General features: G+C 41.6%; 1 protein-coding gene across 1 annotated transcript; it reads right to left on the bottom strand.

Moving 5' to 3' along the window:
* Positions 1-1,440: 1,440 nt before the first annotated feature.
* LOC311058340 (aspartate aminotransferase, cytoplasmic-like) lies at positions 1,441-14,916 on the bottom strand. The gene is made up of 9 exons (XM_084075750.1): positions 14,698-14,916; positions 10,924-11,105; positions 9,508-9,631; positions 7,478-7,590; positions 6,718-6,822; positions 6,391-6,541; positions 5,634-5,799; positions 4,823-4,965; positions 1,441-2,799 (listed from the first exon to the last, which is right to left on the bottom strand). The coding sequence occupies exons 1-9, from the start codon at positions 14,804-14,806 to the stop codon at positions 2,660-2,662; spliced, it is 1,233 nt and encodes a 410-aa protein (XP_083931876.1). The 5' UTR covers positions 14,807-14,916; the 3' UTR covers positions 1,441-2,659.
* Positions 14,917-15,182: the final 266 nt, after the last annotated feature.

The raw sequence follows: 15,182 nt of genomic DNA, 5'->3' as shown, positions 1-15,182 counted from the left end.
TAATAAATCTACACCTTATTACACAGCATTTGAAACAGCTAGCTACATTCTAAAAACAAAACAAATAAGAGACATGACTGAACATTCAGCAAACCCAATTATATCACACCGCAAAAAGCTAAAGATTAAACAAACCGCTTTGATTTCCGACGGCCTTCCTTCACTTTAATTTACACATTTCAACTATCAATTCTGAGCGCGCATCCCAAAAAGTATTTTCAGTTTTGAGTTTTCAATAACAATATTTCTGATAAGTGCTAGAGATGGATATTACTGTATGTTCCAGATGGATTACATATTAACTCGTTTTAACAGAAAGAACTTAGTCTGGATATGGGTTCATGATTTTATGGGAATGTATTATGACTACTGACAACAAAAAAAGCAATGCGTTTTGCATCAGAATGTACATTTAAGTTCTTTCTACAGTCCACTTATATTTTAGAAATTGGCCTGACACTCCTATTCATTAGACTTAAATAAAAGAAACGATTTCTGGTTTGCAAAAGTTGAATCAAAGCCAACTTTCAATGTAAATTTCCTCACCTTCTCAAATGTGACTTATCGTGTTACAGAATGCTAAACTGTTATTTGAGTCGCTAAGTGATGTGAACCTATTACCTCTGATGAGGCAGTCTGCATTCACACACACTGTATCGTCAAATAACAGTACAAGGCCTCTATCTGACATCATGACACACTTTGGTGGTCAAAAGTCAATTATAAAATGTTATAGGATAATCCACACTCCAAATAAAATAAATAAATATCTTTATGTATACATCTTTTAACAACTTAAACCATATACGTCATTGACTGGGGTCCCGCAGGGTACTTGGTTCCATCCAAAATAGCAGATCTACAAAGCTCACAACGCCCCGCGATGCATTGTGAGCTTGTTTATCTGCTATTGTTGGTGAATATTTGCCTATTGTGACATGCACAGAATATAGGACGCTAGGGTTCATGTGGTTAAAACAAGAGGTCCATGTTGTGTGCAGCCAAACATTTTCAGTCTTCCTCCCTGATGTAGCTCCTGGGGAAGACAGAAGGCCAAACGTGGCTGCACACAAAATGGACATCATGTTCTTTTAAAGGTCAGGTTGTCAAGAAAGAGAGATGAAAATGTTTCCTGAGTGGGGATCATATTAAACTCCATTTGCTATGGATCCAGCACAGCATTGAAGTAAAGGATCATTTTTTGTGTTTGAGCATGAGCACATAACAATTATTGATCAACGCATCGTCTTACATAACTTCTGAGCTATATTCATCATAGGTTGAAAAAGATTGCATTTGAACACTTCACTGCATTACGTTTCCTAGATGACAAAAGATCATGCAAACTGATATTGAGGTTTAGCATTTCAAGGCTCGCCTGTGTGCACATCTCTTGGATGGTCGTTTTAGTAATGAAAAGAAAACAGAGCAGACGCTTAGTTCCATAGTTTATAATTTATTTTAATACACATTACTCTATGCCATAAACAGTGGCACATGAAGGAGTGTGACTATGTGCTAATCAGTTGTTCATTACAACAAACAACTTTGAGTCAGGGTTTCAGTAACATAAGGGCACTGCAACAGAAATACAACCAACAACAATTTGTAGTCGTTATTTTTGTTTGTTGTCGGCACACGAAGTAGGAGTTCAGAGCCCGTCACAACTTTGTCGGGTGGTAAAAATCATACAGTATGTGCTGTGTAGCTGCACAAGTTTCACAAGGTACAGAAAAATAAGACACACAAAACAACTTGACCTGTAGGCACACAGAAATGAGCTGTCATTCCAGTCACAAGGAAGGGACAATAAGAGCTGTACCGATAATGCCTTTCTCATGACAAATCAATATTATGCCTGATTTAGAGAGTATACATGTCACACGCCGAAAATAGTCAGATCTTCAAGCTTGTAGATCTGCTATTTCTGGCACGCAATCAAGTATAGATCAGGCTTTCGACCGCCCTAGAGTGAGTCGAATGTGCTTCTAAGCCGCTTGTTCCAACAGCAAATCTAAAAGCATTTTAAAAACAGTTAAAATAGGGAGGATAAGGCTATAATACACCAATGTTTTACATTTAAAGGTTTTGTGACTTTGTGCCTTTCCTTCGCAGTAACTCAAAAGCACTTGTCATTTTGTTCAGTGCTATAGACAAATAATGGGGCCAAACGCCACCCACTGAAGTGCAGGTCTAACTTTATAGTTATAGTATTGGGGTAAACAAAAATGTAGGAGTGTGACCAGAAATGATTTGACAGGAGTGGTATTGTCCATAGATGGCACAGTAATGTGGTGACAATGAGAACTATAGAATTATACCATGTGAAATGTCTGAACTTCTACAACTTCTATGTGCTGGTACTGTACAGAGTATTACGTAAAACAGAGAACAGTGTGTGTGTGTGTGCGTGTGTGTTTTGTTCTAAATATCACTTCATCAGATTGGAGGAGTCATACGCACTCTTCTGACTCCTTAACTGAAAGGCATCCCCGCTGGTTCTATCACATAAAACAATCAGTGTAGCAGTTTAGCCAATCAGAGAAGTCGAGAAAAGTGCAACATTCACACAAAACACAAGGAGGGGGGCGGGGGCTCACATGATGCTTCCTGCAGCAGACAGGAAGCGGGAATTGGGCGGAGTGTTAAGTGTCTTCTTCTACTGGACCTTAGTGACGGTCTCGTGGATGGACTGGGCGACGTAGTCGATGTTCTTGGAGGTCAGGCCACACATGTTGATGCGACCGCTGGCCATGAGGTACACGTGCCTCTCCTTGATCATGTACTCCACCTGCTTGGCTGTTAGTGGGGAAAACAGAACATAACCACCACGCTCATTCATGATCTCTAACACCTTAAAACCCAGTGGTGTAAAGTAACAGAGTACATTTACTCAAGTACTGTACTTAAGTACAATTTTGAGGTGCTTTTACTTTACTGGAGTGTTTCCAATTGTCTATACTTTTACTTCTACTCCACTACATCTCAGAGGCAAATATTGTACTTTTACTCCACTACACTTACAGTATTTGACAGCTATAGTTACTAGTTACTTTGCAGATATAAATGATTACATTATAAAACATTAATGAACCACTTTAGCCCTATTTTATACGTAGTAGGGGTGTGCCGATACACTAATTTCACGAAACGATACGATATTTGGCTCACAACTTCGATACGATTTCGATACGATACGCACTTTTTTTTATTATGAAAATATATGGAGGAGAAAAAAAGAAAATGCAAACAAATAATTCTGTTTTTGCATTATTCAGACATGCAAACTTGTAGCTTTTCAGCTACAATAGCCGTTTTGAATCCAAATAGTATGACACCTGACCCGAAAAAAAAACATGTTGTCACTCTTTTCACTTCGGGGCCGTTTGCATGCCTGATTATTATGATTGTAAAAAAAAAAAAAAAAAAAAAAAAAAAAATCAAAAACGATCTTTTTTTTCCCCCAAAACGATACATATCGTCGCGAAAACGTATCGCGATATATCGCGGGACGATATATCGGCACACCCCTAATACGTAGGCTATTTGAAAATAGCCGATCTACAAGCTCACAACGCGTCGCACCGCGACGCGTTGTGAGCTTGTAGATCTGCTATTTTCAAACATTTTAGTACTTTTAGTAAGTATATTTTGATACAAATACGTTTGTACTTTTACTCAAGTAATGTTTTCATTCCGGACTGTTACTTGTAACGGAGTACTTCTACTTTGCAGTATTGATACTTTTACTTAAGTAAAACATTTGAGTACTTTTTCCACCACTGGTTAAAACCGGGAAAGGCATTTTAGATTTTTGCGTTGGCTATTCAAAAATAGCAGATCTACAAGCTCTAATGTTCCTCTCAGAATAGGGGAGATCACCCTAAAATGTGGATGCCCCCCCTGTAGTAACTCTGAGGACCCCCTAGGGGTCCCGGACCCCCTGTTGAAGATCCCTGCAGTAGAGCATGTAGCTCCCCAATGAACAGATGCCCCGACCAGCCAGCAGGAGTCGCTATAATGCACCAACAAGGACAAAATCCCCAGCTGACTTTCTGACCCAAAAACCCAATTCAGTCAGGACCACTCTCGTCAAAGCTTGCATATAGTGGCAGCTTAAACGATTTTGCAATATATTTACAGTATGTTTGGCAGCATGATTGTGTCCAGAAGCCTGCTGCTATTATCCAGCAGTAAGCAGGTTGAATTGGGGGCATTCCCCCCTGGGATAAAGCCAGAACAGAATAACAAAGTGCCAGGTGGAGGCGGTAGCTTACAAAACACTGCAAGTATGCAGTGTCAGAGTGCAGAGAGTGAGTAGTAAGAGAGCAAGTCTTGATTAGAAAAATAGGCTTGTTAAGTGAAAAAGTCTACATTTATCATCAACCTATTCGGGAAAACCAAGGAAAGAAACCTTTCTGTTTCTCGATGTGTGTCACGAAAAGGTACACCTTAACCACTTTGACCTAAAAAGACATTTCTAAAATAGCCGATCTACAAGCTCTGCTATTGTTGCTACTTTAGTGCAACAATGTAGTATGACAAATTAGGGCATTCATTTAAAAAATGGAGATATGAGGTTTCTGCCCGACTACAACGATATGTCAGCATGCGTGTGTGTGTGTGTGTGTGTGTGTGTGTGTGTGTGTGTGTGTGTGTGTGTGTGTGTGTGTGTGTGTGTGTGTGTGTGTGTGTGTGTGTGTGTGTGTGTGTGTGTGTGTGCGTGTGTGCGTGCGTGCGTGCGTGCGTGCGTGCGTGCGTGCGTGCGTGCGTGCGTGCGTGCGTGCGGCAGTGCGGCAGTGCGGCAGTGCATGTTACTCACGATTAAGCCCAGTGAAGCTGAACATGCCAATCTGCTGGGTGATGTGGTCCCAGGTTCCAGGGGTCCCCAGATCCTGCAGCTTGGCCTGCAACTGATCCCTCATCAGCAGAACTCTGTCAGCCATGGTCTTCACATTGCCTTTCCTATGGGAAAATAATGAGAGTAAAAACTATAATAGGGTAGAGTGAGACGGGAGTGAACATTGAATCCAAAAGCTTCATCGCACACACAAGGAGGCCTGTACATTTCTTCAGTAATCCTATTTAACAGTCGATTGCAACCATACAAACAACTCATTTCGCCAGACTTCAGTGGACGGAATGTAAATGTGTTTATCACAGTCGCAAACAGTCGCCCTGGATGGGCTTGCAGGGTTCACTGATGCAATAGAATTTTGTGGGAGAAATTTTGAGACTGTCAAATGTGCATAATACGGTTTGTTCAAAAACATTAGCGTCTTGGATTCTGTCACCCATCTATTCATCAAATCCAGTCAACAACAGGGACAGGACAGTGAGACCTAAAACTTTGCTGCTGCTTCTTTGTTTTCATGCTCCGGTCTTCCTCAATAAAACTTCCACACTTCAACCTCGGTGGAAATAATATCAATGTTTCCATAACAGTAAAACAAGATGGGGTCGTCTAATAACAGCATGTGTGAATATCTGAAGTCATATTGATGAGGTCAGTCTTGCCCAAACATGGAGCGACTGTAGGACGGTACATCTGAGATTATGATATTCACAAAATGTGAGAAAATATGAATAAAAAAACATTATTTTATCATATTTTACACTGTTGTGGAGCGTACCATTCGGCGAAGAGCTCGGGGCAGTTGAGGGTCTTGCCGACGATGCGTGCGCCCTGGGATGGAGGGTTGGACCAGGTGGTTCTGACGATCTTCTCCATCTGGGACTGGATACGGGCCAGGTTCTCCTTGTCCTTGGCAACGACTGTCAGGTTCCCCACTCTCTCATCTGAGGAGCACAGAGACAGATGCTTGAGGACTTCCACAGAGACGGATGCTTAAGGACTTGCATTTCTCAGTGTCCAAATTGCAATCACAGGACAGCATTTAAAACTCAATGTACATAACTTTTGTTATAGATGGACAACTCATCTGAGATATTGAATGAATTCATGAATACCTACACTCTCAAATATATGCAGAATGTCCTATGTTTAAAGTACTGTAGGAAACAACAAATGTGTTTCAGTGCAAAGCCTGCAGTGTGTGTGTCTCAAATTCAATATTACCAAGGACCCTAAACCAAAAGACTTTTTTTAATGTCAAGCACAACATACTACCTAACCATCTGATATTTTCCAATGCTGTGGACTACAAACATTGCAATTATCAAATTTAAATAACCATTTAATAGTCTGTTTCATTACAAACACAACTAGTTTTTTTTAACAGAATAAAACCTGAGAATGATGACACACTTGGCAAGCAGCCGAGGTTAAGAATTCGCTAAGCAAATACAAAATATACCACTATTTGGCTAGTAATATTTCTCCCCAAGTAGTATTTGCCCCAGGAAGTTGGTACATTTCAGAATACTTACTGTAAAGGCCGAAGTTCTTAGAGAATGACTGGGCAATAAGAAGCTCAAAGCCCTCAGACACGAAGAAACGAATGGACCAAGCATCCTTATCCAGACAGCCAGAGGCAAAGCCTTGATAGGCTGAGTCAAAGAACACAAACAGATTCCTCCTCTGAAAGAAAAAGCACAGAAAAGCACACAGATGTTAATATGCGTTTCCTATGAAAACAAGCGACTATAGGCCACATGAGCACTTTAAACCTATGTAGAGTAACGCGTTGTGAGCTTATAATAAGCAGATTTCTCAGGCAGGTGGAAGGTTGAACTGAAGGTTTTTATGAGTTTTACCTTCATGATTTCTGAGATCTTCTTCCACTGGTCCGGGGTGGGGTCTGTTCCCGTCGGGTTGTGGGCGCAGGCGTGAAGGACAAACACGGAATGTTCTGGAGCGGTCTGCACATGAAGATTGGGAGGATGAAATGATGATGCTCACATGACATTCGTCCCTGATTTATATCCCTTCCTTTACTTTCTCTTATCCAAGTCATTACTGTAAATAATCACCCAATTTTATTTTCCACCTAGTCTGACTACACAGCAAAAAATATGTATGTGTAAGCATTACAGGTCTGTGTAGGGATGGGACCATATGAAAATGACATGATGTCACAATTATTGTCGCAAAAATAATTGTGATTAACGATATTATCACGATAATCAAAACATGCTTAAAACTTAAAATGCCACTTTTGTTAACCACTTGAACCCCAGCATCCCTATTCTTGGGGAAACGTTCGCCAAAAATAGCAGATCTACAAGCTCACAACATTGTGAGCTTGTAGATTTGCCGAATTGATTTGTGTAGAGTGAAAAAAAGAGTGTACCAAATGTGCTCTTTACAGATCAGTTTTATCAAGTATAGAGGGTTTAAGTGGTACTGAATTTGCAGCTCAACAGAAGCCGATTAATCCTAGAGTATGACGGAGGACAATTTCACAATAAATTTAAATCTCTGCGATACGTTTTTTCACGATAAACGAGGTCCATGTCTACATTACTTCAGAGTTAAATTAACTCAGGATGTTGCTGTGCCTCTATCCAGACATACCTCTAGGTCGTTCAGGAGACCAGTAATATCCAGACCTCTGTTGGCTGCATCCCAGTAATGGTAGGGCCTGATGTCTTTGAAGCCAGCGTCAGCAAACACTGCATTGTGGTTCTCTGGAAGGAAGGGGACAAGAGAACACACATTACACTACATGTACAAAATCTGAAGGCTACTAGACTGAATCAAAGATGGTTAATTTATGAAGATACACCATCCCAATTGGAACCACTAGAGGCAAAATGGTACACAAATCTACAAATGGTTTCCTGTGTGGGCGTCTGATCTCGCGAACGTCCTACAGTATGTATACTAGATCCAACAAGAGTGTGTTGCTAGATAAGCATTCAGATTAGTTTTCAGTTTCAGACAGATGGTATATGAGGAAAACTAATGTATGTTTGGATGCTACCGATGTTTGGATGCCATTTGCAATCATTTGTGAACGCACTTGTCTGCTCAAGCACGCATTGCCACGCAACCATTCCATGAAAAGTAAACTCAAAATTATACCCTGTTCAAATTATAATAATAGTGATGGAATCAGCCATCATATTCCTAACTTTTTTTTTAAAGAAAAGTCTTGAGTGAATGCTGTTTTGCTTGTGAAGTACATTGTGCCAAGTGGTTAGCCAAGGTAATGACAGTATTTGTCATACCATGAAGTCAAACAAATATCTGAGATGGTCACATCTATCAACAGAGGAGTACAAATCCAATATTGTTTGGGCACAAGTACAAGAATCAGTCACAACCTATCACAAGCTGAAGGACACATTCCAGTGTGTTCTCAAAGCCACAGGGAAGCTTTTCCCATGGAAGAAAGCTAAATAAAAATCTCATGACTGAAAATGTAATGATGGTAAGGTATTATCATTGTAAACCTATGTTGCTGCTGTTCTACATACAGCCAACACGTTGAAGAAATCACAGGTTGAGCCTTTAACCTTTTGCTTTCATGACACTTCTGAGTCCATTCGTGTTAATGGAAGATGCTTCTAAACCTTGTATTCTATTGCTAGCTTGACCATTTCAAATACTCTTTTGTCTTAAAATAACTAATGACCAAAATTAGCCGATCAACAAGCTCACAACCCGTCGTGAGCTTGTAGATCTGCTATTTTCGGTGCGCAACATGCTTCCATTGAATACATGCTGGCTTCTATGGAATCCAAATGACTGAAATCAGTCGTGACGACAGAACTTGAATCTACATTTTCCACTTTTACAAACAATGTTATTGTTTCATGTCAGGGACTAAGGATTCTTTCTTGCCAACTCCTGTATATTTACACTGCAATCTAAGCTGTATTTGAATGTTCCGTTTATTAATGTACACTGTCCTTCCCAAATAAACAAAATAAATGAGATGACAACAGAACGATGGGATTCAGGTGAACACGTGACCCTTTAAATTAAGGGCAAAGGGCAAAGAGCAATTTGGTAGAGGGTTGGGTTGTGTAGTTACCATGCCATGATATAACTCCAAAAATGTGTGCAAGAAATCAACACCAATTGCTCCATTGACTAGAAATTGATCATACTAAATATGCTCCATTGACTTACATTGTACAGTGAAATGGCTCTCAAAGTCACAATTTTAGCCCATAACCGAGCGCAAACAAAGCTGATTCTGACGGTATAGAACATCACAAAACCCAGTACGGTTTGTTTTTTAAATAAAAGTGTCAGCTTCCTGTTGATTTTGCTATTTGTATAAGGGAGAAAACCCGGACTGGATCCGCACATCCGGATCCTGATCTTCAAATCGTAAAAATCTATAGATAGTTGACATTTTTATCAAAATTAAAAAGAAATGGTACCGCGTTAAATGTTCTTTATTGTCAGAATCAGCTTTGTTTGCGTTCATTTACGGGCCTCTTCCCTGTACAATGTAAGTCAATGAGGAGCATCATGGCAAGGTAACTACGCAACCCAAACCTCTACCAAAGTGTTCTTGCCCTTTAAATGTTTCCTCTTGTCTAAGGAAAATACTGCTACGGAAGTATGAGGGCCCGGAGCTTCATACTAACCCCAGGTGGGCGCCGAGACATAAATGGGAGTTTCCGTATTGTTGACTCCATTGTACCAGCGACGCAGGAACTCTGCCCCGATCCTCAGGGCACCGGTCCCTCCCAAAGCCTGGACTCCTCCTACCTGGGAGATAAAACATGGGAGATGTTTTTAAGTTCTTCCCCAAGGTCGCATGTCAGACAGAAGTCTCAAGGTGAACCAATTAGGAATGCGGAGCCGGAAAAAGCTTAGATAACACGTAGTCTGACTCTGGTAGAGACAAAGCAATCAGTCTGCCTGCAAACAAGGGGGAAATAACACAAAATTGCAATAAAAGGTTGATGAAGTAACTATTGTATTATTAGAATTTGGCCATTATATCATTTCCATGATGAATGGTTTAATCTGCTTTTTAAGCTGCTTTGCTTGTGAAGTACATTGTGCAAAGTGGTGAATTCATGAATGAAATGAAACAATTATGGACTCAGGGCGAGAAAATTACTATCCTGCAAAGTGCATTCTTCCCTGGCTGTAAATCTAGAGTGCTTGTCAAATAAAAACCCCACAGTCACGACCAAACTTTGCTGCCTTGCAATATGTATGTGTATTATTAACATGCATATGCCATCTGAAAACACCCTGTATTGCTGTGTAGGGCATTTGTGCATGGTGTGTAGAGTGCACGTGTGTGTGTGTGTGTGTGTGTGTGTGTGTGTGTGTGTGTGTGTGTGTGTGTGTGTGTGTGTGTGTGTGTGTGGCCTTGGGATAGAACTGTAAACGTATTGTCCTTTTGTTTGGGAGTCTGGGCCACGTTCACAAACTTGTGCTCTGTGGACTGCAATTGGGAGGATTGAAAAGAAAAATGAAAAAAAGTTGGCTAAATACTGTTCTGTCTCTCAGCTATCATGAGCAGTCTGTTGGGTAGCTAAGGGGGGAGAGAGAAAAAAAAAACATACGTCAAATTTCTGTATTACAGTATGTCATCAATGTGTTATATTTTTTTCCTATGTGTGTTAATAAGCATGTGCAGCAGTTGTATCTTGTTTGACCGTAATGTAACCATCTTCTGATCAGTGTTTGGATCTATTATGTATTGTGCTTTTAGTGCAGATCAACCCATTAAAACCGGGAAAGAACCAAATCAAAAGGGAGATCCAGATTTTTGCGTTGGCTATTAAAAAATAGCAGATATACAAACTCACAAGCTTGTACATCTGCTATTTTTGAACTTTTTTTAAACATCTTGAAAGTGTGGGAACTACTGATTTAGAAGGCATTTGTAGAATCGGCCTCAGGGTCAAAGGACCACAATGGAAACAAGCCTTCAGGCTTACTTGTGTATTTATCCTTTTCAATTAATTTTCAATAAAGTGCTCAATCAATCAATCAATCATATCAAATAATTAAAATGTGTGCGTGCGTCCGTTCCTCCCTACCCTGCTGTCCTTAATGGCGGTACTGTCCTCTCCCAGGGCCACCATGGAGGCTGCAGAGCGGAACTCGGGCAGGCCCAGGATGGGCAGGTACTCATGGTTCAGACTGTCATCCTCCACGATCAGCTTCTCCACCTTCTTCACCACTGGCAGCACCCAGGGCAGGCAGTCATCAGTACGGTACGCTGGAGGGGGACACAAGAGACTCAGGTTTCATTTATAGGACATTATAGGACACCCAGGGCAGGCAGTCATCAGTACGGTACGCTACAGGGGACACAAGAGACTCAGGCTTCATTTATAGGACATTATAGGACGCCCAGGGCAGGCAGTCATCAGTACGGTACGCTGGAGGGGGACACAAGAGACTCAGGCTTCAGTTATAGGACATTATAGGACACCCAGGGCAGGCAGTCATCAGTATTCAGTACGGTAAGCTACAGGGGACACAAGAGACTCAGGCTTCATTTATAGGACGTTGCACAACCATGTCTTCTTGACGAAGAAGAAAAGATTAGCCTTTATATATCCTCTGTGCTGCCTATGGCATGGGTCTTCAATGTTTTTCAGCCCAAGGACCCCTTAGGCTGAGAGAGAGATGAAGCAGGGACCCCCCACTACATATTGCATGCAATTGTGTTCAACTTTTTCATAGATTTCATCCTTGTTTGACAGTACTATCAGTATGTTGGATTCATGTTAATGTGGTGTTTTACTATTTTAAGACATTTATCCACTTAAACCGTCAATACTTAGTAAACTTCACCTTTGGCTATGTACTTGGTCTGCTCTTTTTTTCCCTATACACCAAACCTCTTTGCCGAAAATAGCAGATCTATAAGCTCACACAACGCCTCGCAGCGCAACGTGTTGTGAGCTTGTAGATCTGCTATTTTCGGCTAATGTTCCCCACTTCCCCCCCATACTAGGGATGCTATAGGGTTCAAGTCGTTAATGTAAAAAGATATCCCATCACAGAAAGATTTGGCGGGCCCCCTTTAGTAAAGGTCCCGGACCCCCTGTTGAAGACCCAGGGCTGCATCCTCTGTGCTGCCTATGGTATTATCAGCTAAACATCCCAGACTAGTGGGCCCAGGATAACCTCTTCCATCTAGTTTCTACCCGAGAGATTTTTCTGCACTTAAGTAGTTCCGTCACTGCTCAACTCCGTCACAATGACTCCGCTGAGGTCACCTTGAAATAGTGAGATTGACGGTGCATGTCGCCGCATGACTGACCCCGGGGGAACTCGCACTCCCTGACCCTCAAATGAAAGCAGTCTAATCTGTGAGAAGGGCACAGTATCAGGTGACGACTGCCAAGTTCATTTAAATGCCATGCACACTAACCATCAGGCTGGAGGAATTCATTGCAAAACGATCAACACCTTGCCAATAAATAAGTAACTCATTTTATTATAGAACCTTCACGATCACTACAGGATTCTGTTCTAAGGTTGACCCGTGCCAACAGAAACCAGCAGAGGCCTGCCTGCAAATGTCTAAAGAAAGCAGTGAAGCCTTTTCATTTGAAGGACCCCCAGTTTGATATGCATTAGGCCATGGATCCCAATTTGATATTTTCTCTGGGACCCCACAATCTACACTGTAAAATCCTCAGTGTTCAGAGTGTACAATTGGAATAAAATGGACCCTTATTTGTACACAGAGTGCGTACAAATAAGCAGTTATGTCCATTTGGTCCTGAATTATAATTGTGGTGCCTGACGATGGCACCTCTCTCTTCCCATACACCCTTCTGGCCGCAGGGCCTCTAATCCTGCGGTGCTCCCGAGTCCCCTGTCCAGAGGGTCCATTTGGTCCTGAACTATCAATCATTTTACTGGGGAGTGGGGACCCTCTAGATTCTAGAACACCCTCAAGGACCCCTGGAGATCCCGGGATCCCATGTTGAAAACCAGGGGCCTAAAGTAAGAACAATCTCGTGAGAGGAGGATTACAGAGTTTGAAACCATGAGTCAGCTAGGAACATTCTATGCAAATCCATGCAGGGTATGAACTCACCTGATTATTTATTCCTACCACAATGTAGGCCTACGTGTGTGTGTGTGGCACTGCAGTAAACCTGAATTACAGGACATGGGTGAGGCACTCTGTATGGCCCATGTCCAGGCTGTCCTATATTACATATTATTGACCCAACTGGTTTGTGGCACAGAGAAATGTTGTGGCAACAAGACTGAAAACACATGCAACACCAAAGCCAATTGGATGCATTATAATATATACACAAACCTGAAAACATCACCTGACCCCTCCCTCTCTCAATGTGTAACCTTTACCTAGATAACAATATGATGCTACATTTAAGCTAACCTTGTAAATCACATTTCTAATTCATGTAGGAAGTGTGCATTTGACAGTTAATTACTTAAGTGGAGCAGTTAGTCCATCACATCAGATGCTGCTCCAGTTGTTCCTCCTCCTGTTTTTACACACCTGATGTTATCTCAGCACTAGCCCCAGTAATAGACTGTCTGATAGAACAATAGCCCCATTTGACAATATAGCATGGATGCTATAATAATCAACCAACGTTATGCCACCTGATCCGTGTCAGAAACCAATTGTCATGATTAATCTACTCATCTTTAACCGAGTGGTGCTTGCTGTCAGTATTATGGTTGCTAGCTTTCACTGTGAGGAAATGACACAACAGTCAGTCACGAGGAACTGACAGCACTTGCCATTTTCCAGGATTATACCAGCGAAAAATCAAAGATCATCCTTTGAAAGTCAGCATCTGGGATAATACAGCATCAGGATTTCAGTCTGCCACAGCATAACTATAGCCTACAAGTACAGCATCATCTATCATTATAGTAAGCAGTCTTTTCTGAATGAGCGCCTAACTGCCAATCTAGCCTTTCCATCTTTCGTATACGAAAGCAAAGGTCAGACTCAATAAAATACATCTATGATAGTCTTGATCAAAGGCTACTGCCAATCCACTTAGCACACAGACACATGCATAATATACCTTACTGCAGTAGCCTGACAGTTGGCTAGCAAAGGGCTAACAGCTAAGGTCAAACTAAACTAAAGGATGTATAAAAGCAGAAAGGTTGGTTGGACTCTCTTGCATGTCATTCCAGATAAGTAAACCCTGCTTCAATGTGGATCAGTATTCTAGACGACATTCTACTTTAGTTAGCAAGCTACAGCAACAACAAGAGAGATTGTGCCTCTGTCCCCCTGCACTGTTAGCATTAGCATTATTAGCCCTGATACATGACTGTCATGGATGAACATCAACCTGGTGTTTGCAATGTCTCCTTTTTTGGCCCGTACATCTACACAAACGTTCACATTTCAAATATAAAGTGCTTACCTCATGGCCACGGATGTTAAAATTGTGTTCGGGCCCTCAGAAGTACCCGCATCTTCCATATTGTTCAATAAAAAGCATTTTATTCCGATCGGTGGCCATTTTCTCAGTATTTTCTCCACGCTTTCAACTACGCTACCCTATCGGGTGGGAGATGTATTGCACTCCACTACATGATAACTGTGAGAAAATGGACACCGATCGGGTTTAAATGCTTTTCATTGAACAATACAGAACACACGGGTACTTCTGATGGGCCGTAAATAATTGTAACATCCATGGCCATGGCGTAAGCACTTTATATTTGACATCTGAACGTTTATGTAGATGTACGGACCAAAAAGGGAGGAAGTGCAAACACCAGGTTGAAGTTCATCCATGACGGACCGTCGTGTGATCCAAGGCTATAGCATTACAGTGTCTTCTTACCTCCAACTCCCAGGTTCACCTTCTGCGGATGGTTGTCTTCTCTGAAGTCAGCCGTCAGCTTGAAGACGGCCACTGGGGGGGCCTGGGGGACCTCGCTGAAGATGGACATGCTTCTAACGGTAAAGGAGACAGACAGACCGGGGGGACAGTAGCTTTAGTGACGGGTCAGAGGAGACTGGAAGCCGGCCTGAGAATCACCTTCAAGCGCTTATAGGACGGTCTGACTGAAAGGGGTGTGAATTGAAACAACCAATTGAAACGCGAGGGGGAAAAATGACAACTCTTGGAAGTGGCCAATCAGGGTGGAGTAAATTAAAGGTCAGCAAATCAAATGAAAGGATTGAAACATGGAAACATGGTGAATTCTCGCCTGCGTGGCGTGTGCTTTGCCACGAGATGGCGCTAGGTGTGCTGTATTTTGGTTTAAAGATGGAACGTCTGAAATGAAAATTTCATTTCAGATGAATTTTACATTTAATGTAAAA

The sequence above is a fragment of the Gymnoscopelus microlampas genome, assembly GCF_963454915.1.
Source record: "Gymnoscopelus microlampas genome assembly, chromosome: 2".
NCBI classification, from domain to species: Eukaryota; Metazoa; Chordata; class Actinopteri; order Myctophiformes; family Myctophidae; genus Gymnoscopelus; species Gymnoscopelus microlampas.
The sequence above is the reverse complement of the archived record's forward strand: the minus strand, read 5'-3'. Positions and strand labels throughout refer to the sequence as shown.

Bases quoted from the DNA above. Each gene is read 5' to 3' on its own strand.
- LOC311058340 (XM_084075750.1), bottom strand. From the start codon at position 14,806: ATGTCCATCTTCAGCGAGGTCCCCCAGGCCCCCCCAGTGGCCGTCTTC. The intron at 6,542-6,717 runs GTAAAACTCATA...TTTTTCTTTCAG, and splicing joins AGATCTCAGAAATCATGAAG to AGGAGGAATCTGTTTGTGTT. The intron at 2,800-4,822 runs GTGAGTAACATG...CCCCACTAACAG, and splicing joins CAGCTTCACTGGGCTTAATC to CCAAGCAGGTGGAGTACATG.